Source organism: Chlorocebus sabaeus, chromosome 1, assembly GCF_047675955.1.
Source record: "Chlorocebus sabaeus isolate Y175 chromosome 1, mChlSab1.0.hap1, whole genome shotgun sequence".
NCBI classification, from domain to species: Eukaryota; Metazoa; Chordata; class Mammalia; order Primates; family Cercopithecidae; genus Chlorocebus; species Chlorocebus sabaeus.
The window spans coordinates 55871251-55893639 of NC_132904.1; the positions used below are offsets into that span (position 1 = coordinate 55871251).

Consider the following 22389-nt stretch of genomic DNA (forward strand, 5'->3'; position numbering starts at 1 on the left):
GCGCGCACTGGCTGCTCCACGCGACGTCACACTCGGCTATAAAAGGCGCGGCGCGGGGCCCTTGCGGCGCTGGAGGAGCTCGAGCTCGAGGCTGAGGCTGCTGGGGAGCCGCGGGCGACCTGGCCGCCGGCGCCTCAAGGATGTTTTACTCAGGGCTCCTCACTGAGGGCGGCCGCAAGGAGACCGACATGCGGGAGGCGGCGTCGCTGCGACAGCAGCGCCGGATGAAGCAGGCTGTGCAGTTCATCCACAAGGACTCCGCCGACCTGCTGCCCCTGGACGGCCTCAAGAAGCTGGGCTCGTCCAAGGACACGGTGAGCCCCCGCCGCCGTTCTTGCCCTGGCCCCGGCGGCTTCGAGCCCGCGGTCTTCTGAGGCCCGGCGGTTGCGGCTTTCACTGAGTCACGGCCCGGCCCGCCGCTGCCCTTGGCTCGCGGTCGCTGCGTCGCGGATTCCTCCCCTTCCAGCACCCCTGCTGCGGTTTCGGTGGGGATTCCGTCCTAGCTTTTCAGCTCGCGCTCCCCTCGGCTGTACCTCCTCCCTGGATGTCTCCTCTCCAGAAGAAGGAAGAGGTCCTGCCCTGCCCTCTTGCCCTCGGGTCTTCTTTCTCTCCCCTTATTCAAAATAATACCGGATTTTGTTCGTGGGGCTTGTGCCTTCTACGCTGTGTGGCTGGTTCTATGACCCAGACAGAGGTGATTCCTAATGACTTCGTGTGAGGGGGAAAGAAGTGGAAAGGGATTTTTTTTTTTTTTTTTTTTTTGACAGTTGCCAGATCCAGAAGATTTTTGTTGAATCCATTGTCCCCCTATGCAAAATCCACTTCTCTAGTTTTGGTCCTATGTACCTTTGACCTTCCATCCTGAATGGGGAGAGAGAAAAGTGGTCGAATGTGAAGGTTTCCTGAACCCCCAACATCTCTTCATCATTCTCTTCTCTTCAAGCCCTGCCCCCAAGGAGTGAGCAGAGGGAGGAAGCCAGGCTGCTCCATCTTACCGACCAGCTAATGTGTGCATTTGGGGCTGGGGTGGTTGCAGTCTTTTTTTCTAGCACGGTTTTTCTTGGCATTAAGTAGAAGCACTCCAGGACAGGGGCCCTGGGGTAAAAAATGGTACTGTCCTCTTTCTATAGAATGAAAGGGTGACCAATATAAAGAACTGTATCTGTCATCCCTCAGCCTCTGTAGTGGTCCTGGGCCAAGTTTATGTTTAACTTTGTAGTTTTATCTGGAGTTTTCTTGTAGTTTGATTGTTTTCTTGAATTTCACAATCGCTTTGTTCATTTGGGTGGTAATGTATGAAACGCTAATTAAATGTCTTTTAACAAATGAAATAGGTGCTCTGCATAATTTTTCTAGTATTTTTTATTTTAAGCTTTTGAAATGTTTAATTTTGGATGTGGTTGTTAGCTCTAATTCATTGAAATTGCCATTTCTGGCCCCAGGAGGGCAGAGCTTCTGCATCCATTACGTTTTTTTGTTTGTTTGTTTGTTTGTTTTTAATTTAACAGCTCTAATGACACACAGGTACCAGTATAATTTTCTCCTCCCTGCCATTAGTTGCTTCTGTGCAGGGTTTGTCTACTTCAGTTACTCTGTTTTTTGAAAGTTGTGTTTTTTTGTTTTGCTTTGCTTTTTGCACAAGCCACAGGATAGTTTCCCTGATTTATGCTAACCCAGAGTGATGAGTGATTGAAATGTGCTCCTGCAAAAGAGGTAACTCTCTTTTCCCTTCTTTTACTTTAAAGCAATCTTGACTCATTTAACAAATCAGGTTCGAGAAATATTCTTTCCTTCAGGCCAAATAATCCTATCCTAGTTCCTAGAATGCTTGTCAATCAATAAAGAAGGAAGTATTATATTAAGAGAAGAATTAAAATATGGAATTTTTAAATGCTGGATTTGGTTGTCCTTGGTTGTCAAGGAGTTTCCTAGCCCTGAGAGCTACCTTAGCTTCCTTCTGCCTAGGATTTCTTATACTACTTCATGCTGTGTAGGAATTCCATCCACTTTTCTGACTCCCGTCTGTCTCAGTTGAGTCACGAAGGGCTGATAGCATAGAGCACAGGCAGCAGGCTGAAAAGAGGAAGGAGCCTCAAGAAGCAGGATATTGCCTTGAGTATGACACATACACATGGCAGTTGACTGTGAGGCTCTGAATCATGGTTCATGCTTTCTGTGCCCCACCGTCATGGAATTGATTTCCCTCTCTCACTGTTTTCACACCTACAGTGTACAAGTGATTGCACAGAACAGCCAGATTACAGAAACCGAGGCAGACTGAGGTAGGGCTAGGAGAGCCGCAAGCACTGGGGTGAGGCAGCATGCTTAAACTCTTGGAACTGTTGTTGCAGCCTCAGTACAATCTTAGAAGTGACCTTAGAAGTACATTATTATTGTTTTACTTTATAAATACATCTGGGATAGACTAGTGTTGACTCAGTTTTCTCTCACTGCAAGGGAAATTTGGAGGATGCTAAAATTAATTGAATAGTTCTTACTTGAAGTAGTTTATAGTATGATCTCGACAGAAGGGGTCCAAGAAAAGGGAGAGGATAGCATCAGAGGGAGATAAGAGAGAGGAAAAATTAGTTGTAATTGACTTTTGGGTTTATGAAGGTTGTAGGTTGTTTTCCCTCCTACTAGTAACCAATATTTAAATTATACTGCTGGGATTTCTGAATTATCTACCTCTTACTATGCTGTTTCTGTAATGTTCACTGCTTGATCAGCCTGCCAGCCCTTTTAGGACTGGCAGAAGGCAACCATAGGAAATCAAAGGGGGTCATGTTGTCTTGGCCCCAGGAAAGTGCCTTTGCCTATTTCTGTGTATATGGAGTTGGCTGATACAAAGTCTTCTGTGGAAATTATATTTTTGTCTGGCCCCTTTGCATTTATCCTTTTATCTTATATTGTTCATTCTGTATTAGATTAAGAACTAAAACCAGAGATATGAGTGAGTAATATTATATTTGATTTTTTTTTTTAAGAGACAGGTTCTCACTTTATTGCCCAGGCTGGAATGCAGCTGCAGTCACATCTTACTGTAGCCTCGACCTCACAGGCTAAAGAGATCCTCCCATCTCAAACTCTTGAGTAGCTAGGATTACAGGTGCACACCACAACACCAGTCTAACTTTTGTATTTTTTGTAGAGATGGGATTTTGCCATATTGCACAGGCTGGTCTTGAACTCCTGATCTCAAGTGATCTGCCCGCTTCAGCCTCCCAAAGTGCTGGGATCACAAACATGAGCTACCACACCCAGCCCTGATTTTTTTTTTAAACTCGATGAAGCTGGAGAAAAACATCTCCATTCTTGTAAATTTGCCTGTTGTAATTTATCTTGTTTTAGCTACCAGGTTCATTAAAGTTTTTCTCATTGTGCTAAGGACTTTTTAATTTTTAAAAATAGTCATGTTATGTGATAATGTGCTGTCTTTCCTAAATGATATCATACTTACCTGTATGCATTAGAACATATTCTTACTTGTCTGGCAATAGAGTTTTTCTTTCCTACATATGATTGCTTCTGATCAGAGCTAAATGCTTTTTCAAAACTGACTAGAATTAGGAATGAGGCTGGGAGAAAGATGGTTGAACACAGTAAAGCAAACTTACCATAAAATACCTGAACAGAATCTGTCTATTGGAGCAGGTCTGTGTAGTGTGCCCTATAGATTAGCCATCCATATCACCACATTAAATTTTTATTTAATTTTTTTTTTTTTTTTTTTTTTTTTTGTAGAGACACAGTTTCACTGTGTTACTAGGTTGGTCTCAAACTCCTGGCTTCAAGCAGTCCTGCCTCAGCCTCCCAAAGTGCTGGGATTGCAGGCATGAGCCAGTGTACCTGGTCAGTACTATGTATGTTGAAAAACAGGACATCCCTTGGAAAGCCAATATGTCAATAAACGAATGAGAACCACTTAACCACATTTATAAAACAGTCATAGACTGGGGATACAAGTAGTACAAACTCTTTAACATACAAATATTGAAGGGATTCTGAAAGAAAGAATTCAATGATATTAATCAAGAAAGGCTTTTTGGCTGCGTCTGATGGCCCACATCTGTAATCCCAGCACTTTGGGAGGCCAAGGCAAGTGGATCACCTGAGGTCAGGAGTTCGAGAGCAGCCTGGCCAACATGGTGAAACCTCATCTGTACTAAAAAGGTAAAAATTTGCTGGGTGTGGTGGTGCACGCCTGTAGTCCCAGCTACTCAGGAGGCTGAGGTGAGAGAATTGCTTGAACCCGGGAGGCGGAGATTTCAGTGAGCCAAGATTGTGCCACTGTACTTCAGCCTGGGAGACAGAGTGAGACTCCATCTCAGAAAAAAAGAAAGGCTTTTTGAAGAAAGAAGGGGTAGAGATTTCTTTCAGTACCATATCAAGAGCTGAGGATATAGCTGAAATCAAGACAGTCACGGTCCCTGCCCTTGTGCAGTTAACATGCTAGTAGGGCAGGGGTGAAATATAAACAAGTAAATACACAAAATAATTATGTATTTATAATTACTATGAAAGAAATAGTGAGATTTGTTAGTAATTAAAGAGGTGACCTACCTACTTTAAGTTGTATGGTCAGGGAAGGTATCTGTGAGGAAATGACATTTGAACAGAGACCTGGAAGATAAGAGGGACCTAACCATTAGAAATGTTAGGGGAAGAACATTTCAGGCAGAGGGGACAGCTGGTGCAAAGGGATTGGAATGGGAGAGGAATTTTGAGCAAGGAAGTGAGTGTGGATGGTGTTGAATCTGAATGAATGAAGGGAGAGTGGTTTGTATATGGAAGGAGAGGCAAGGACCATTTGGTACAGAGCTGTATAGAGAAGGGTAAAAAGTTTGGATTTTTTCTGAAGAACAATGGGATACCATTGAAGGGTTTTAAGTCAAGTACCGTGTTATCTAACTTATGTTTTAAAAAGCTTACTCTGGTTTCCATGCAAAGAATGGACTGCAGAAGGGTAAAAGAAGAGGCAGAATGCAAGTTAAGAGGCTGTTGCAGTAGAGATAAGAAATTACAGTGGTTTGGATTAGATTGGAGGTAGTAAAGATGGGGAGAAGCAGATCAATTCCAGGTATGTTTCAGAGTACAATAGCACTTTTGATAGGAGGTCAGGAAATGAAAAAATCAAGAATGGATGTATGGTGGTGCCACTTACCAAGGTTGTTGGAAAGGAATTAACCCAACATGTTAAAACTGAACAAGACTTTGGAGCTCAAACGTCTTTTATTACTGATCAAGAGAGTAAGGTTTAGAGAAAAGTAATGCTCATAGAGATTAGTGATTCACCCAAGGTAATATGTGACAAGTGGTAATTTGCTGAAAGCAGAAAGCTTTCATGGAGTAATAATTTAAAAGATGAGATTGGGAAGGAGGATGAGTGGTAGTGGAAGGTCTTGAATGCTAAATCGAGGATTTTTCTTTAATACAACTAGCAAGAGAACCACTGTAGGGGAAGAGGACCATGAAAGTAATGTTAGGAGATTGCTTGGGCTTAGCAGTAACAGTAAATGAAGAAGAAAATAAGAGGAGGCAGAATTTCACTCACTGAGATAGGGAATAAGGGAGAATATGCAAGTTTTATAGAAAATATCAGTGGGATAAGTTACGTTTGAAGTGCCTGTGGAATGTCTAAGTAGAGAAGTTCAAAAAGGTAGTTGAATCTATGTGTCTAGAATTGAGATGACATCTGGACATGAGATAGAGTCATCATCATAAAGATAGTAATTTATGCAATGAAAACAGATAAAATTGCCCTGGCAGTATATGTGGAGTGACAAAGGACCAAAGATAGAGCAATGAGGAACACTAATGTTTAAGAAGTGAGCACAGGCAAAGGAACCAGTGAAAGAGACGGGAACAGAATAAACAGGTGGTTTTAGAGGCCAGTGGAGGAGTGTTTCAGGATAAATAAAATGTTGAGTTTATTGCAGCATTGTTTCTAATGGCAAACATATGGAAATAATCTAAATGCCCATTAGTAAATAGTTAAGGTATGTTTATACAACAAACTTGTCTGTCAAGGATTTGCTGTTTTAAAATGTAGAAACTAGGGCAGACATAAGAAAATAGATGCTAAGCTGGTTATAAGATAACCTGGCATTATACCTGCCTAAGTTACATGGTGTGTGTGCACATGCCTTAGTTTTTGCATCTGGCAGACACTGTTGGTTGGCTAAATCATCACCCATTCTTAGCCCTTTTCTATTTACCTGACTCCTCTACAGAGATTATAAAAGCTAAATTATCTCCCAATGTCTGTTAAAGTTAGGAGTGGCCATATGAGTTCTGACCAAGAAGATATGGGCAAAAAACTGCCAAAGGAACTTCTGGGAAAGCTTTTCCTTTTCTGATAAAAGCAATTGATTATGTTAGAGTAGTCCTTCCTCCTTTCTCACTTCTTGAATGTGGATATAATGCCTGGAGCTGGGGTATTCATCTGTGACCATGAAGGAATGTCCAAGAAAATTACAGAGCCAATAGCCCTGAAGTTGTTAAGCTGCTGAGTTAGTATCAGCAGCTTCTATCTCTAGACTTCTTGTTACATGAGAAAAATAAATCTCCATTTAAACTGCTGTAAGTTGGCTTTTCTTGTGGCTGAACTCTTTTCTGCTACATGGGGTATATTTTTATTTAAAAATTTTTAATGTAAATAATTTAAAACGTAAAAAAATTTAAAGCTGTTGCTTGTGTTAGGGATCTCCATATCTCCAAGTAAATTCCAAGTAAATGGTGATACTGCTATTTCTTAATTAACTGTTTCCATCACTATCTGTCTAGTCTTACTTTTTTTTTTTTTTTTTTTTTGAGGCAGAGTCTCACTCTGTTGCCCAGGCTGGAGTGCAGTGGTGTGATCTTGGCTCACTACCACCTCCACCTTCTAGGTTCAAATTATTCTCCTACCTCAGCCTCTCAGGTAGCTGGGGCTACAGGTGTGAACTACCATGTCTGGCTAATTTTTGCATTTTTTGTAGAGGCAGAATTTCACCATGTTGCCCAGGCTGGTCTTCAACTCCTGGGCTCAAGCAATCCGCCCGCCTTGGCCTCCCAAAGTGCTGGGATTACAGGTGTAAGCCACCGCATCCAGCCCTGATTTTCTATTATAATGGATAAAAATTTAATTATCTTACACTTTCCCATCATATTCACTCTTCTGTTTTACTAACATTCTATTAAATAACTATTTTGGGTCAAATAAGCATTTACTGCTTACATTATTATGACTATGTTCTTGTTATTTACAGCTGAGTCAAAGTACTATTTCCTTTCTCATAAAAACATTTTTCTCAAAATTAATTTCCTTGGTTTTTTTTAAAAAACATTGCCATGTAAAATTTAATTCTCCTTCAAGTAACTTAAAACTATAGATGGTCTAGCAAGTCCATTGTTTTCTTGGAGAATCCTTCCTAGAGTCTCCTGTCTTCATTTCATTTTGGACTGGCTGCTCTTAAAAGCTATAGGCAACCTGTATCCTGGACTTTTCCTTCAACACCATTCTCAGAACTGCCTTTGCCTCTCTATTGGATTCTTTTGTTCTTAGATCTCATGCTTTTCCCCTTGTTGTTTGTTTCTCTTGCTTTGGTGAAGCATGCATACCTTTCAGTAGCTTCTTGACAAGACACAGGAAATAACTTTCTTGAGTCTTGACCAATAGTTTGACTAGGTACTATTAGATACTATTAAATAGTTTTACTAGGTACTAATTACTATTAGAAATTATGTACTATCAGATTTTTTTTTTTTTTTTTTTTTTGAGACGGAGTCTCCCTCTGTTGCCTAGGCTGGAGTGCAGTGGCACGATCTCAGCTCATTGCAACCTCCACAATGAGTTCAAGTTATTCCCCTGCCTCAGCCTCCTGAGTAGCTGGAATTACAGGCACCTACCACCATGCCTGGCTAATTTTTGTATTTTTAGTAGAGATGGGATTTCACCATGTTAGCCAGGCTGATCTCGAACTCCTGACCTCGTGATCTGCCCACCTTAGCCTCCCAAAGTGCTGGGATTACAGACATGAGCCGCTGCACCCGGCCTCAGATTTTTGAAGGCATTATTCTATTGTCTTTTAGCTTTGATTGTTACTGTTGAGTAGTCCTATACTATTCTGATTCCCAATCCTTTGTATTTTTATCATCTTTTTCTCTTTGGAATCTTGTGGGATCTTTGTCATCCATGCTATTCCAAAATTTCACAGTGATGTGAAATCTTGATGTGGATCTTTTTTCATTCATTATGGTAGGCTCCATTTGGGGCCTTTCAATCTTTAAACTCATGTCCTTCAGTTCTGGCTTAGTATGATACCCCCCACTCCCCTTCAGCTGTTCTCGAAACCTGAAAGCCTAGCCAAGCTATCAACTGATCAGTCTATTTATTTACTCTTACAAGAAGAGTAAACTTTTGGCATTCTCCCCAGTTCTCTGGGTCAAGTGAGAGTCTTATGAAGACTTTAGTCTATTTCCAACCCTAATTGTATCCTTCAATTGTAGAGGTTCTGATACCTCTAACCCCTCAGCCTTTTAGTTTCAGTAAGACAACTGCTTTTACAGCTAGATGCAAATATATAATAGCTCAAACAAAATAGTTTCTTTTTTCTTTTTTCTTATTTTTTTTTGAGACGGAGTCTTGCTCTGTTGCCCAGGCTGGAGTGCAATGGCACTATCTCGGCTCACTGCAAGCTCCGCCTCCCGGGTTCATGCCATTCTCCTGCCTCAGCCTCCTGAGCAGCTGGGACTACAGGCGCCTGCCACCACGCCTGGCTAATTTTTTGTATTTTTAGTATAGACGGGGTTTCACTGAGTTAGCCAGGATGGTCTCGATCTCCTGACCTTGTGATCCGCCCGCCTCGGCCTCCCAAAGTGCTGGGATTACAGGCGTGAGCCACCGCACCCGGCCTATTTTTTCTTAAGTAACAGTATTAGTGGAAAAGTCAGCAAGACAGCCTCTTCCATTTAGTCCTTTAGAGACAGTAGCTCTTCTGTCTTCAACATGTGGCCTCTGAGAAGGTTACCATAGTGGTCATCTCCACTCCAGCCAGTGGGAAGAGGAAAAGAATATGGAGAAGTATGCACAGGAGATTTTTATGGGCCAGTCATGGAAATGGTGCATGTCACTTCCACTCACATTCTATTCTGTAGAACTCTGTCATATGGCTATGCCTAACCGCAAGGAGGGCCAGGAAAGAATCTAGGTATCTTCCTATGAAGAAGAGGAGAACAAGGATTTTAAAGAGCAACTGGCAGCCTCTGCCCCTTCAGCTCTCTGTGAAGTGAAATGGTGTAAAGCACTTAGCTTTCTCTAGTCCAGGTCATTATTGCTGCTTTTCTGCCTGCTATTGAGATTCCAGAATTTTGTCAACATCTTTTTTTTCTTCTTTATTGTTCTTTTTATTTTGTGGGTTTAGGACTTACTCTTTTACTGTTATTTTAGTGAAATTTTGACTGGAAGCAGAGGTAAATATGCAGCTATATTGTTACTTAAGCTATGTAGGCATAGTAAAATGACCAGAGAAAAACATCTCTGAGGTTCATATGGGTTTGTTGGCTGTAAATTTTCCTCTGAACTATATTATTAATACTTTTTAGTTATCAAAGAGAATAAAAGAATTATGTATAGTGACATAGAAAATGCCTTTTTTTTTGAGACGGAGTCTTGCTCTGTCGCCCAGGCTGGAGTGCAGTGGCACGATCTCGGCTCAATGCAAGCTCCGCCGCCCAGGTTCATGCCATTCTCCTGCCTCAGCCTCGTGAGTAGCTGGGACTACAGGCGACTGCCACTACGCCTGGCTAATTTTTTGTATTTTTAGTAGAGACGGGTTTCACTGTGTTAGCCAGGATGGTCTCCATCTCCTGACCTCGTGATCCACCTGCCTCAGCCTCCCAAAGTGCTGGGATTACAGGTGTGAGCCACCATGACCGGCCAGAAATTGCCTCTTCTATATTAAATGAAAATAGAAAATTTCAGAACAGTTTTATAGTATGTTTATTCTTTTATATGTTTATAAATGTATTAATATTTTTTGAAAGATATACTTCTAAATTTAATGATCATTATTTGTCGGGAGTGGGACTGAGAAGGGTTTGAGAGATTGGGGAGGTTTTTGCTTTTAATTTTATTTATTTATGTATTTGTTCATTTATTTATTATTTTGAGATAGAGTCTTGCTCTGTTGCCCAGGCTGGAGTGCAGTGGTACGATCTAGGCTCACTGCAACCTCGGCCTCCTGGGTTCAAGTGATTCTCCTGCCTCCCCATCTCTAGTCGCTGGGATTAAAGGTGCATGCCACCACGCCTGGCCAATTTTTGTATTTTTTCTTTTAGTAGAGATGGGGTTTTGCAATGTTGGTCAGGCTGGTCTCGAACTCCTGACCTCAAGAGATCCACCTGCCTCAGCCTTCCAAAGTGTTGGGATTACAGGCGTGAGTCACCGTGCCTGGCCTTTGCTTTTTATTTTATATATTTCAGTGATACTTAAATATTTTACATTGAGCATGTGTTTGAACCTTTTTTTGGTTACTAAAGAACAAGTAAAGGAACAGTCAGCAGGGCCAAATTCACTAGAAAAATCTAGTAAAATTAAGGCTGAAAATGTCTACTGTATTTGGAAATCAGAGGTCGTTACTGGTATGGGATAAGAAGTGATCTCAGTGAAGGAAATATGGGATATCAGGAAATAGATGTCATGGTTTAGGCTTTTTAAAAAAAGACCATTCCAGATAAGGAGGGTGATTAAAGGAGGTTGTAGAGTCAAGGCAGCAGGATCTGATGTTTTGTGGAGGAGTTTTCTCCCCAATATCTAGGAACTTTTAGTATGTTTTATAACTTGTGGAAGAAGAATCCAGTAGAAAGAGAGGAAAATACAGAAAAGGGATGAATTCAAGCAGAATGATTTCAGAACCTCCCTCGTTTGTCTCATCTCTCCACTAATGATTAGGCTCCTTTGCAAGATTAAGAACCAGATAAAGTTTTTAGCAAGACCAATGTAGGAAGACATCCCCAAACTTTAGGTAAGAGGGCTTTGTTTAGATGGTCTTTGAAACTCCTTCCAGTCCTCACTTCTACAAGTCCAGTTTTATCTGAGTAGGTCCTAGATGTAAGCACGGATGTAACAGAAACAAACAGCCTGCTTTAGTATGGCTTGAGCTAGGAATCCAGTCTTACTGGTGAGAGAGATTCGAATGAAGCATTTTTGTTTCTTTTGAGAAGCAAAGCATTCTCCCAGTGTTGCATCAGAAAATCTGACAGAGTTAGCACTTCCTCCAGCTCCTTGTCAAGCTAAGAAGCTCTCATTTTCTTTACAAGTGCCTCTCCCTCCACTTTTCCCAAAGATACCAATTTAGAATGTGCTTTGCCAAGAATCAGTGTATTTCGGGAATCCATTTCTTCATCTCACTAGGGTTACAATGAGTCATGGCTGTGACTCCATTCTTCCTTAGGAATCTGAAAGGTGGCAGATACTGAAGACCTCCAGTGCCAGCCCCTCCCCTTGAAAGGTTCTAGGCTCTGGGCTTCTAAGAGTGACTTCCTTCCCCATAGAATCAGAGTGTCATCTGGTATATGTTAGATAGAAACTTGGGGTGAAACACTCTCCTTTGAGGGATTTTAAATGCTATTGTAGCTGGGCATAAGATATTTGTGTATACAGATTTCTCCAGTCAAAGGATTTTTTTTTCAAGAGATATCTTAAATTTTCTGGAGGCCACTTTGAATAGGAATGGTGGAGCATGATTATATCTGCCCTAGGAACTCTCCTAAGCTCTATCAAAGTACAGACTTAAACTCACACTTCTCATTCTGCTTCTTAACATTAGGCATCCTGGCATGCATATAAGGTCTAATTAAGTCTCCTGCTTCTTGGTCAGTGTCTTCCCCCTTCATACCCCCACTTTTGGGCCATTGAAGGGAAGGGAAATGGCCCAAAATAAGATAGGGCGGGAGAAACCAGTGTTTTGAGGTCCAGAGGATGCCAGCAACGATGATTCTTATGTGTTCTGTCAGGTTTCAAAGTGTGTCTGCTGAGAGGCTTGCTCAGCAAGTGTGAATTCCTGTCTTTTCACCCTATCCACCCATGGGTGACTCAGCCCACAGGAGAGCCAGCCACTAAGGTATCTACAGGCTGCATCTGAAAGATAAGAGAGTGAGACTTGACACAGAAGTAGGCAGAGCTTCTGAATACCGGTGTTAGCTAAGTTTCTTCAGCCTATGAAAATGAGCTGCCGTTTCTATAGGGCAGTGATTTGCTGTCACCTGGGAAGATACAGAGATCACTTATTCTAGACTAAGACCACTTTTCCCTTGAAATGCTCTTGTAAGGGGAAGAAAGGTAGCAGGCCTCGGTTAGTCCAAATAACAAGGGCCCTCAGTTCTCTTAAGCCCTAGAATATTTATCGGCCCTCTCCACATTTTCCAGTGTCATATCTTGCATTTTCATTCATTCAGGGTGGCCTACTGCAAATTGGTTTATAGTACCTGCTCTGACAATACCAGTGAAGTCCTCACTTGAAGGAAGTATAAATGAGAAACAAAGGTAGAGCTCAGTTATGGGAGGCTCCTTCATTATTTTTATGGTACCTGGGGGACAATGGGAAAGAGGGATGTGGCCTGTCACTAAGAAGTCTCTGCTTTCTATCCCTCAAGCAACCCCATAATATTCTGCAGAGGCGCCTCATGGAAACCAACCTGTCTAAGCTCCGAAGCGGCCGTGTCCCTTGGGCCTCTAAGACGAACAAACTCAATCAGGCTAAGTCTGAGGGGCTAAAGAAGTCTGAGGATGACATGATTTTGGTTTCTTGCCAGGTAATGTTCTGAGAACAGATTTTCCAGGGTTTTCTGGAAAGTAGGATGTGGGACCCTCTCCCCCTGGTTTTATAGAGTATGGGTCTCATGGAATTCATAAGTAAGTTTTAAAAGGGCCATTCCATGCAACACTGGAAGTGTATGTGACATTTTGTATGCACGTGTGTCTTCATGGGAAGAAGGAACAAAGCTTTCATCAGATTTACAAATGTGTATGTGATTTTAAAAAAAAGTTTAAGAGCTATTTGTTATGTAGCAGAAAACATCTAGAATTTTTTGGGGGATCTTCTGTCAGCCCTGGATTCAGCAGGAACAAGAGCCAGTCAAAGGCAGACTTAGCAGTGGGTAAAGATGGGACACTATAACCCATAATTGGGAGGATGCTCTCCACCCCTGCCTTTCATATGACATCTGCTGCTTGCTGTCTGCATCTCCTTTCCCTTCTGCTTCTCTGGCTCTTATTGAACAGTACATTTCCTCCCCACAGTGTGCTGGAAAGGATGTGAAAGCCTTGGTTGACACAGGCTGCCTATATAATCTCATCTCTTCGGCCTGTGTGGACAGATTGGGGTAAGTAGCCACTTGTACTGAGTGGAACTTAGATGTGAGTGTACTCTTCGCTTGACTCTATTTTATGGTTAGAGATGGTGAGCATCTCTACGGCAGCTCAAAGAGAAGTATGCAGAGTTCAGATCTCAGCTGGAACCAGAGTCCTTAGTAGAGGGGAGGAGTGGTGGGTTATCAGGCAAGTGGAGAAATCAGTGAGCATGGAAACTTTTGGCTTTCTGTTAACTCCCCCTATTAAGTTTTGAGCAAAGACCTCTGAACTTGAATGAGAGAGCCTGAGACCTCTGGCTCATTGTGTGCCCTGCCCTGATCCACTAGACAGCAAATTAAAAGGAGCTGTCCTGTTGGTATACTCCATCCAGATGAATAAAAGTAGGGATGTGGTGGGCCTTAGCTTACTCAGAGTCTTTCTGGAGGATGCACTGCCTGTCCCCAAGAAACATCCATCAGAACTGAGGACTGCAGTTGCTACTGTGCCTGGGCCTGGGCCTGGGCCTGGGCCATCATAAAGATGATTAGCCAGTAGTTTATTTTGTTTGTTTTGTGTGGGGGAGCCTCACTCTGTTGCCCAGGCTGGAGTGCAGTGGTGCAATCTCGGCTCACTGCAACCTCCGCCTCCTGGGCTCAAGTGATCCTCCTGCCTCAGCCTCCTGAGTAACTGGAACTACAGGTGTGCACCACCATGCCTGGCTAATTTTTTGTATTCTTTGTAGAGAAGGGGTTTTGCCATGTTGCCCAGGATGGTCTTCAACTCCTGGGCTCAAGCCATCTGCCTGCTTCAGCCTCCCAAAATGCTAGGATTACAGGTGTGAGCCACTGCACCCAGCCCTGAGCTTTTTATGTGGTGAAAAGATGAAGTATAGTGCAACATGATGGTTCCAGAAAGACTAATATGTCCTGGTGCATAATTAGGCAGCAGACTGCCATGATTCCAGAGGAATTAATAACCATCTGTAAAACTGCAATTATTTTTCTTTTGGATGGGCTATAACATCAAAAGAGAGGAAATAGAGGAAAGCAGAAGTATTGGCACAGAAAGTCCATAATTAAGTATTTATCCACCAACCCATAATAACTCTGGTGCTAGCTATTACAGTCAGCTTATGTAACATATGAAACCTTGGTACTGTTTCTTTCCTTCCTCCCCTGCACAGACAAGTTAAATTAACAAGGATTTTCTCCATGATATTCCTTGCTGATACGAATATCAGTGCACTTACCAAATAAGTACTTGCCTCCACTAACATTATAGTCTAAGACAGACTGATGAAGACAGAATGAAATAGAAAGGACAATGAGAAAATTAGACATTGAACAAAGCACCTTGTAAAATTAGGATTAACCTGACTTCTCTGGTATCTGTTACTCACAGATCGGTAAAAGGACATGTTAACTCAATTGCCTCACACAATGGTGGGGACAGTAGGATACAGAATAGGATTCTCTGAATATGTCAGTTGCCCTGTCTTCACCAATACACATAAGTGATGTAAGGTTTTTGAGAATGGGAGATGAGTCTTTAGTGTTTTTATATCCCCCTGGCATGTTTAGGACAAAGTGCTGAAACAACAAATGTAGGATGGCTAGCACTTTTTGGTAAATTAATCCCAGGAGATCCCTGGAGAATTCCAGTTGTAGGTCAGAAGGTAGGCATTGCAGGATTCTATCAGGAATCTCTGTCAAGGGGATTTTGGTATCTTCCTTTTTGGTGCAGACTCAAGGAGCTTGTCAAATCTCACAAGCATGAAGGAGAAAAGCTTTCTCTACCCCGGCATCTCAAAGTAGTGGGCCAGATTGAACACCTAGTGATCACACTGGGCTCTCTCCACCTGGACTGCCCAGCAGCTGTGGTTGGTAAGCAGAATTGAGGGCTGGACCTATGGACCCTAACATAAACCCTCTCCCTACCCCCAACAAAACCTCATGAGATCTCATGCCTGTAAATATTGACTTTCTCAAAATGGTTCCCATTTTTCTGTACTATAGATCTTGTCCCAATTTTTGGTCTCCAAAGTACTAGATGGGCCCTGAGCTACATCCAAGACATGTTGAGAATCAATCAGTTAAACAAATGTGGAGGTCAGATAAAAAAAAATTCAAGGAGCAAGAGGCCGAGCGCAGTGGCTCATGCCTGTAATCCCAGCACTTTGGGAGGCCAAGGTGGACAGACCACCTGAGGTTAGGAGTTCAAGAACAGCCTGACCAACATGGAGAAACCCCATCTCTACTAAAAATACAAAATTAGCTGGGACTGGTGGCGCATGCCTTTAATCCCAGCTACTTGGGAGGCTGAGGTCGGAGAATTGCTTGAACCCGAGAGGTGGAGCAGAGATCGCGCCACTGCACTCCAGCCTGGGCAACGAGAGTGCAACTCCATGTCAAAAAAAAAAAAGGAGCAAGAAAACACTTTTTTATGTACAGGTGAAAATGTCCCCTGAGAGCTTTCCATGAACTAGAAATAGAGAGCAACTTACTCCTTTGCCATAAATCCTTTGATAATTTCCCACCACTTTCCACACTTCTCATACATTTTATTCTTGACTACTCCAAGTTATTGGTCTTTGTCTAAAGACCTTTGTCCTTTAGAGTAAAAAAGACCTGAGTTTGCATCTTGGCTTTATTGCCTTGTAACTTTAATGATCTAGGAAAATTACTTAATACAACACATGCTTGACCACGTGCGGTGGCTCATGCCTATAATTCCAGCACTTTGGGAGGCCAAGGTGGGTGGATCACCTGGGGTCAGGAGTTCAAGAGAAGCCTGGCCAACATGGTGAAACCCTGTCTCTACTAAAAATACAAAAATTAGCCGAGTGTGGTGGTGGGCACTGGTAATCCCAAATCTCCTGCTGAGGCAGGAGAATTGCTTGAACCTGGGAGGCAGAGGTTGCAGTGAACTGAGATTGCGCCACTGCACTCCAGCCTGGGCAACAAGAGCAAAACTCTATCTCAAAAAATAAAAAAGTAAAAATAACAAAAAAATAAAAACACATGCTCAATATATGCTTATTGGATGTTACTGGATGGATGGGTGCAACCTAATAGTGATTAGGCCGACTTCTAAGCAAGCGTGGAAATGGCTAAATCTTAATCATCTTTTTGTTTTATTAGATGACAATGAGAAAAACTTGTCCCTTGGTCTACAGACTCTCCGATCTCTGAAGGTAAGATTGACTCCTCTTACCCCTTGATACTTCCTCTCTGAGGCAGGTATCCTCGTACACAGGAACTCATAGTGGTATCACTGACAAGTTACCAGTGATTCTCCTGTTTTCAGTGCATCATAAACTTGGATAAGCACCGGCTGATCATGGGGAAGACAGACAAGGAAGAAATCCCTTTTGTGGAGACAGTCTCTTTGAATGAAGACAAGTGAGTACCCAAGTGGGTCAGATCAAGTCACATCCATTTGTCATGAGCTGCGAGCAAGGCGGTGGTGGTTCTTAGACAGGACGTGGGGTTGTATCCTGTCTTTGGCTTTCAGTTATACTACAAATCTACCCTTCCCCACACCCAGAGTTCACCATCCCATAAAACTCTGTAGTGCACACATCAGAATGAGCAATGGTCATGTCACACAGAGTGGTAGGGAAATGAGTGGCTTTGAAAGCAAAATTTTACTTGCCTTCAGTTTAACTTTTTCTGAATATGGCATTATTTCTTCTGATATTTATTTCTCATTTCAGCACTTCAGAAGCATAACTACAGCCTGCAGCATGTCTGCACATGTGCATACACACCGGGTTGACAGATTGAGAAAACTGGGTTTGAACCAAATGCCGTAGCAACTTGCTGTGGACCAAGTCCTTCCATTTAATAGAAGCTCTAGGGGCTCCTTCCCATTCAGACCTCTCTAGACTATAGTCTATGCTTAGAGATCTTGTCTGGTTATAGCCATTGTTTTTTACTCCTTTGATCACTTAATTTATAGACCTTTTTTGACACTGCCAGTCTCACTTGTGGCCTATTTCTCTGCTTCTTCCAGGAATTTGCTTTTATTAGTCAAGTATAGGGGCTGCCAGGTTCTGTGTCTCCATAGATATATTTGCTTCTTTTCCTATAGCTAAAATGTATAATAAACAGGAACCTGACCTTTACCTCCTTTCAGCTGTTTCAAACAGGTGCCAGGATACCTATGTCTTGGAATTAGAGTTTCTTCAAATTGATTAATTGATTTCTCAAGTATGGATTACGTGAAAGAGCCCAGGGACATCATCTATTACAGTTTAACTCTTTCATTTAAAGGTCCAGAGAGGCAAGTGAATTGTCTAAGTTCATATATTAGGTCAGTGACTGAAGGGACTGAGAACGCAGACCTGATTTCCAAGCCAGGACTCCCATGCTGCCTCATTTGTATTCAAGCCTTTAACAGGAGGGCAAAGAGGTGAGAATGTGTTTTTTTTAAAAAAAGAAAGAAAGAAAGAAAGAAAAGGGCAGAGCAGGGGAGGAATATGCTCTGGAGATGGATGCTAGGATGATTTGCGTAGCTCTCCCTCCTGTGTGCCAAGCCCACTAAAAGTTCCTTGCCCCAAACTGTCACATTTGGGCCCTCATCTTGGTGCCTAAAAACTGAGCATACAAAGATGAATGAAATGGTTTCTCATTGTGAACCTCTTGGAGGAAAGGAGGAACCACAGACAGAGGAATATTATTCTCTCTCTCAGATGGAATTGAAGGCTTAAGTAAATCAGAGTGTCACTGTCAGACGTTGATTACTCCCAAGATCCAATCAGCATTTCTGCCTATCCTGTTATGTGTCTGCCAAGGACTTAAGTAGCTGGAAACCAGGAATAGAGAAAGTGGGGGGGTGGGGAAGAGCAAGGCCAGAACAGAAGGGAGTTGAATGAATAATCAACTGGTGGAGAGGCCTACCTAGATAAACCTTTCTGGGAGGTAGGGAATGACATTTTCAGGCAAGGAATTGAGACGTTCAATTCTGTCCTGGTACAAGGAAAGAGGCAGAGCAGGAGCCAACAATGTTAAAGACAACTTTTAATAACTGCCCAGTATTTCCTGACCCCTCTCAAAGGTTGGGGAGAATACAAGGTTTCTTGAAGCTTTTTGATTGGGGTGTCACATTAGGCACGCAGGTGTCTGTAATGGAATCTCCCCTTCAGTTTGGTCATAGAAGTGCTTGGACAAGTCAGAAAAACAGCTAGCTGTGGATATCCCTTTAAGATATTCCCAAGTCTACCCTGCATCATAGCAGTAGTTCTCAGTGTTTTTGTTTAAAGGATCCCACTTTGAACTTTGCCAAGTACTACCAACTACCTTGTCTAGTGTTCAGCAACTGCCCCTACCAAACAACCCTTTGGAACTCTGAATGATTTGGGCCTCACAGAAGCTCCCTAAAGACTAGGAACTTGGTGACCATCATTTGAACAACTAGGCAGCCATACTGCAGTCAGTTGTCATGGGGTCATTCCCTAGGCCCCCCTCCTATCAGCCTCTACCTAAGGAAGCTAGATAGAAAGCTAAGCACAGCCACGGTTGGGAGGCTACATCTAAAGCTCAGCAGGGGTGATCCCAGGGTTACCAGCCTTCAGCACTCCCTCTGGCAACACCCCATTCTCTTACCTAGTGGGGACATGTACCTTTCCACTGAAGCCTCTCCATGCTCCTTCCCTACCTTTCACAGCAGTACTTTGGCCTGCCTCTTACCCTGGTACAAAGTTAAAGTTCACCCTTTACTTCCCTACTTGAAAGTTCTACTCTGAGCCTTAACTCTTGGCCACAGTGAGGCATGTTGAAGGTTCCTTCTGGTTTTTTTTTTGAGACGGAGTCTAACTCTGTCACCAGGCTGAGATGCAGTGGCGCGACCTTGGCTCACTGCAATCCCCACCTCCTGGGTTCAAGCTATTCCCCTGCCTCAGCCTCTGGAGTAGCTGGGACTGCAGGCGCGTGGCACCACGCCAGCTTTTTTTTTTTTTTGGATTTTAGCTGAGTTGGGGTTTCACCATGTTGGCCAGGATGGTCTTGATCTCCTGACCCCGTGATCTGCCCACCTTGGCCTCCCAAAGTGCTGGGATCACAGGCGTAAGCCACCACACCCGGCCCGTTCTGGTTTATTCTTATTTGGATTCCAATTCCCCATGGACTGCGTGAGGCCAGGAACTCTCAAGTTCTGGAAAGACATGACTGCTTCTGGCCCTTTGAGTTTACGATGATATGGTATTGGGGATGGTTAGATAACTTTTAGTGATTCTTCTGGCCTCTGAAGATTAGTCAATAATTTTCTAGTTTTGGAATTGAAATAGTTGGGGTGACCAGCTTCAGATATAATCTCATTTAATGCAGTCAAAACATTTGAATTTTCTAACCAAATAATTATGTTTTAAATCCCAGGCTTGATAGAGGCTCCGAAAAATGTCTTGAGACAATTATGGGAAGTCTCGAGCTTCATTAACTTTCTTTAAATGCCTCCAAGTTGATTACTCTCCTAGCCCACATCTCCTTGATGTGCATGAGGAAGCACTGGGTCTAATTTTTGGGGGCTGGGAAGGTAAGAAGGTGAGGTCAGTTTTTCCCAGGAGTCCTAAAAAATTCTGGTACCTTAGATTGAGGGTATGGGAGAAAGGGTGTCTACCCATGTCATAGTTCTGAAAATGGGCAGTAGCATGAAGTACCAAACCTGTCTCATTCCTTATTAGATGTCTATCTCAAATACAGGGAGTTTGAAAAATGTTGTTTTTATCATTTGATATTTCCATGCCTGACTCATTTGGGAAAATAACGTTTTCTGACTTTTTTCTATTTCCTTGCCCTGCACAGACCCTACCTGGTACAATTTTCTATTTCTTAGCTCAAAGTGTCTATACAATGGGTTGCCTGGTATGTCAGCTGCCCTCACTCTTGTGTAATAGAAATATATTTCCAGGCTGGGGACGTGGAGGAGGCGAACTGGATTCCTCCCTCCTCCTGTTGCCAGGCCTCTCTGCATTGGCACTTTATCGTTTCAGTGTTTCTGGCTGTGTTGGGTTTATTTGTGAGACTGATGTAACAATAAAGTGAAATCTTCCCCTCTCTGTGCTTGTCTGACAAAGTCTTTGTGTCAGGGCCCTAGTCTGGAAGGTGGGGGAGACCAGGTACAGTCTAATTGCATCAGCATTTTTCTCTTAGGGTCTTCTGTTCCTCCATTGCTACTGGCCCTTCAGGTGTCTCTTACTGACTGTATGTCGAGCAAATTAGTGAACCTCACTGAGCTTGGTTTTGTAATCTATAAAACAGAAGTAATAAAAGTGCTTATCTCACAGTGTCAAATGAGAAAATTCATATAGAGTGGTTGGCATATGGTAGTCACTCAGAGCTTCATATATGGGAGCAATCTTTTATGGTGGGCCAGTCAACAGTCTGAGAGAACACTTCTAGAAAAGGAAATATAGCTGGACACGGTGGCTCACACCTGTAATCCCAGCACTCTGGAAGGCTGAGGCTGGAGGATTACTTGAGCCCAGGAGTTCAAGACCAGCCTAGACCACATAGCAAGACCCCTTCTCTACAATTTTTAAAAAAATATTTTTTAAATTATACTTTAAGTTCTAGGGTACATGTGCACAACGTGCAGGTTTGTTACATATGTATACATGTGCCATGTTGGTGTGCTGTACCCATTAACTCGTCATTTACATTAGGTATATCTCCTAAAGCTATCCCTCCCCCCGTCCCCTCCCCACAATAGGCCCCGGTGTGTGATGTTCCCCTACCTGTGTCCAAGTGATCTCATTGTTCAATTCCCACCTATGAGTGAGAACACGCGGTGTTTGGTTTTCTATTCTTGGAATAGTTTGCTGAGAATGATGGTTTCCAGCTGCATCCATGTCCCTACAAAGGACACAAACTCATCCTTTTTTTATGGCTGCCTAGTATTCCATAGTATATATGTGCCACATTTTCTTAATCCAGTCTGTCACTGATGGACATTTGGGTTGATTCCAAGTCTTTGCTATTGTGAATAGTGCTGCAATAAACATACGTGTGCATGCGTCTTTATACAATTTTTTTTTTTAAATTAGGAGTGGTGGCGTGCACCTGTAGTCCCAGCTACTCAAGAGACTGAGGCAGGAGGATCACTTGAACCCAGGAGGTCTAGGCTGCAGTGAGCCATGATTGAGCCACTGTACTCCAACCTGGGCGACAGGGCAAGACCCTGTCTCAAACAAACAAACAAACAAAAGAAATATTTTTAGTTCAAACAAATAGGAGAGGTTTGGGAAGGGAAAGGGAAAGGGTTGAACGAACCTTAATATATAGTTAAAGTCATTATCCAAATGGCATCTCAAATAAATGTATTTTCAAGATAATGGAAACTTTTAAGTATTGATGTTTTTAATATGACTTAAACAGCATGGTTAAATAGTCAACAAGCAACATGCTTTCATTATGACGATGGTTATCATCATCTAGAATTATGGTTTAATTACTACTCGGAAGATACTGCCATTCCACCTCAAAAGATTTTCTTTTGTCAATTTATTCTGATGATAAAAAATGTCAAGTGGTTCACCTGCCTGGTCCTTAAGCAACAAGTGACAGAATCAATATTCATAATCATCTCAAAAGAATGAAACCAACAAATTAAAATTTACACAGAGTTAAGAATATATGCCAGGCGCGGTGGCTCACGCCTGTAATTCCAGAACTTTGGGAGGCCGAGGCAGGCGGATCACGACGTCAGGAGATCAAGACTATCCTGGCTAACACGGCAAAACCCCGCCTCTACTAAAAATCCAAAAAAAAAAAAAAATTAGCCGGGCATTGTGGCGGGCACCTGTAGTCCCAGTTACTCAGGAGGCTGAGGCAGTAGAATGGTGTGAACCCAGAAGGTGGAGTTTGCAGTGAGCCGAGATCGCGCCACTGCACTCCTGCCTGGGCGATAGAGCGACACTCCGTCTCAAAAAAAAAAAAAAAAAAAAAAGAATATATATTGTTGGCCAGGCACAGTGGCTCCCACCTGTGGAATCCCAGCACTTTGGGAGGCTGAGGCAGGCGGATCACGAGGTCAGGAGATCAAGACCATCCTGGCTAACA

At 42.7% G+C, this 22389-nt stretch overlaps 1 protein-coding gene across 1 annotated transcript; it reads left to right on the forward strand.

Annotated features, from left to right (window-relative positions):
* The first annotated feature begins 21 nt into the window (after nucleotides 1–21).
* Nucleotides 22–20624, forward strand: NRIP3 (nuclear receptor interacting protein 3). Its single transcript, XM_008007408.3, has 7 exons — nucleotides 22–314; nucleotides 12637–12795; nucleotides 13283–13365; nucleotides 15077–15216; nucleotides 16474–16526; nucleotides 16640–16734; nucleotides 17049–20624. The coding sequence occupies exons 1-7, from the start codon at nucleotides 141–143 to the stop codon at nucleotides 17062–17064; spliced, it is 720 nt and encodes a 239-aa protein (XP_008005599.3). The 5' UTR covers nucleotides 22–140; the 3' UTR covers nucleotides 17065–20624.
* The last annotated feature ends 1765 nt before the right edge of the window (nucleotides 20625–22389 follow it).

Coding starts and splice junctions, on each gene's coding strand:
- NRIP3 (XM_008007408.3), top strand. CDS start 141: ATGTTTTACTCAGGGCTCCTCACTGAGGGCGGCCGCAAGGAGACCGAC. Junction 315..12,636: donor TGGGCTCGTCCAAGGACACG/GTGAGCCCCCGC, acceptor CTATCCCTCAAG/CAACCCCATAATATTCTGCA. Junction 16,527..16,639: donor AGACTCTCCGATCTCTGAAG/GTAAGATTGACT, acceptor TCCTGTTTTCAG/TGCATCATAAACTTGGATAA.